Source organism: Pinus tabuliformis, chromosome X (assembly GCF_031772625.1).
Source record: "Pinus tabuliformis cultivar Carrire ecotype Pingquan chromosome X, CPIR1, whole genome shotgun sequence".
Lineage (NCBI taxonomy): Eukaryota > Viridiplantae > Streptophyta > Pinopsida > Pinales > Pinaceae > Pinus > Pinus tabuliformis.
Genome location: NC_142308.1, coordinates 1,080,412,202 through 1,080,414,753, shown reverse-complemented (window position 1 = coordinate 1,080,414,753; position 2,552 = coordinate 1,080,412,202). Strand labels below are relative to the sequence as shown.

Sequence of the window (2,552 nt, the reverse complement as noted above, 5' to 3'; positions counted from 1 at the left end):
TATTGTTTCAGCAAGGAAGCACACATGTGTATTAACTATTAACATTTTTATTATTTCGTCAAGCAAACACAAATGTTCATGAATCTTTTTTCGAACAGGTATTTGTAATTTTGTGGGATACACATGTTCTGGGCACTTAAAGTCTTGCAGGATATGTTTCCCAGGAGGATCCTGCCTGTTTCCGAATTTGGGATGCATTTCTGGGTGGATCCTGCCAGATCTGGATATGATTGGTGGATCCAGGTTGCTTCTTCCATATTTGGATTCAATCTGTAGATCCAGGTTACCTCGAAGGCAGATCTGGTAACAGAGTATCATATACATGGGGACAATGCCCTTCTATGGCAGAAGGGTGATGTGAAGTGATGCTTCAAAATTGAGAAGTGGGAGTAACTTGGACGATCAAAATTTTGGATTTGGGGAAGAACGAGGGAAAAATGTGGACGGACTTGGCAAAGACTTGGCTAACATTACAAATATGTATAAGATTTCATTTTTTCAATTGAATTAAAACTTAAACCCACAATAAGTTTTCCCTCTAACAGCACATGCTGGAACAATCTTCTCACTTGGAGAAGTGCAGTTAGCAACCTTGTGTGGGAAAAATCATTTTATTTCAGGGTTTGGATGAAAATTTTTGCTCTTGCATAGCGTATTCTGTCTATTCCAATCTTAAATGAAAAAATCACTCATTTTTACTCTTGTTAACTTTTAGCTGTAAAGCCCCTCTTGTTAGTTTTTAGCTATCAAGTGCCTTTATACACTTGTTTGAAGGTTTTTTTTAATAGGGATGATCAATAAAAATTAAAATATGTAGAAAGTAGGAGTTACAGGTTTGAGTACAGTCAGTGCTTCCATTTTTGAAATTATTTTCTGACTAAATATCTATTGTTGACAGACAAAATTATGGATCAAAAAGTGAGATGGAAGATGAAGCAACAATAGTGAAACTTGTGAATGATTGTGGTTGAGTAAATAGAGCATCTACTCAAAGTTTTGTGAAGCTTCATGAAATAGGACCACAGATGACTTTGCAACTTGTGAAAGTTGAAGAAGGCCTAAGTTCTGGAGCTATCATCTTCCATGAATTTGGTTTGTTGCTTGCTTCCCTTTCATTTTTTCTTATTTAGTGATTCCATATGATGTTGAATGAATAAAGACTAGAATGAATAATAGGTATGCTTGTTCTCATTTTCTAGAAGAAATGACCTTTATCTGTAAAACCAGGTTAGGCCATAAACTGGCAATGGTTCAATCCATAGCCATGAGAAATTCTGGTTATTTTTAAGAACTTGTTTCATTCGATGGAGAAAATAGCTTTTTGAATTTATCTCTAGGCTCAAGTTATTTCTCTCAGCTTTTATCAATATTTATCCTATTTAGTGTGTGCTTGGGTGCAGTCAATGACCAAAGTCCACATTTTCTATTATTGATCCTCTGTAAATTTGAGAAATTTCTAACACAAGATTGTTACAAAGAAAATTGATTGTGGAATAAGCATATAGGTGCTAGGACTCCCTTCTAGTTTGTGTGTAATGTTAGATGATGTGAGATGACCAAACCATTTTTTATTTAATTTGCAAGAATTATGTTGAATGGTGATTGAAAATAATTATGTACATGTTTAATCATTAGCTTTTATATGTTGGACAACATCACGAATAGGGATCTTGTTTTATTATAAACATAGTGAAGAGCAGTTCAATAACATTTCTGTACATCTGCTTCATATTGTCAATATAGTGAATAAGCTGCTTTTTTTTCTTGGATGCAGTTAAAAAAACACCTGAAGAGGTCAAAATGTTAAGAGAAAACATAGAACAGAGAGAGGCATTACGGAAACAAAGGAGAGCTGAGCAGGAAGCAAATGTTCATCGGAAGGAGTAAGTACCATAACCTTCAAAAGATGTGTTGTAGTTGTCAAACATGGGGATTTTATGCTATAAAGGTTTTCAATGTTTGGTGTAGTAGTCTTACTGGCATCTGTCTACATATAAAAGTTTTCAGTGTGTGGTGTAGTAGTATTTTGGCATCTGTCTATATCAGGATGTCTGGATATCTTGTATTTGTCTTTCTGGCACAAGAATATTTTTGGAGTTGTCAAAGGCATTTGGTTGGCTTCCAGGCACCTGAAATTAGTAGTTATACGTTGCTAGGACTCAGAACACTAGGTATTTTGAGTTTCTATGTTGGAGGTAAAAGAAAGCATTCCTATTGAAAAGGCCACAATTAGGCAGATATACAACATTTGGCTGAAATGGTGGTGAAATTTATGTGCCTTTCAGTTAACACATCCGCTAGATTTTTGTGGAAGAATGTTGTTGGTCCCATTAATTTTCATTCATTTGGATTAAGTAGAAAATGTTGTGAAATTGCAAACTTGCCAAGCAAGCAGTAAAGCGAAAACCAAATTGGATGAATCCTCAAGAAAGGTTTGGTAAAGACTCCAACTTTTTTAAAGTAGAAAGATTCGTCATTGACTCTTTCTCAAACGTGCAACTACCTCAATAAAGAAATAAATAAACTTTTAGGTAGTTACAACTTCTCAAGGC

At 34.9% G+C, this 2,552-nt stretch overlaps 1 protein-coding gene across 1 annotated transcript; it reads left to right on the top strand.

Moving 5' to 3' along the window:
- Positions 1 to 976: 976 nt before the first annotated feature.
- Positions 977 to 1,887, top strand: LOC149143569 (uncharacterized). Its single transcript, XM_089451880.1, has 2 exons — positions 977 to 1,092; positions 1,775 to 1,887. The coding sequence occupies exons 1-2, from the start codon at positions 1,026 to 1,028 to the stop codon at positions 1,885 to 1,887; spliced, it is 180 nt and encodes a 59-aa protein (XP_089308006.1). The 5' UTR covers positions 977 to 1,025.
- The last annotated feature ends 665 nt before the right edge of the window (positions 1,888 to 2,552 follow it).

What these genes read in the sequence shown, in the direction of transcription:
- LOC149143569 (XM_089451880.1), top strand. Translation starts at nt 1,026, where the DNA reads ATGACTTTGCAACTTGTGAAAGTTGAAGAAGGCCTAAGTTCTGGAGCT. An exon ending in TATCATCTTCCATGAATTTG is followed by an intron (nt 1,093 to 1,774) that starts GTTTGTTGCTTG and finishes TCTTGGATGCAG; the next exon opens with TTAAAAAAACACCTGAAGAG.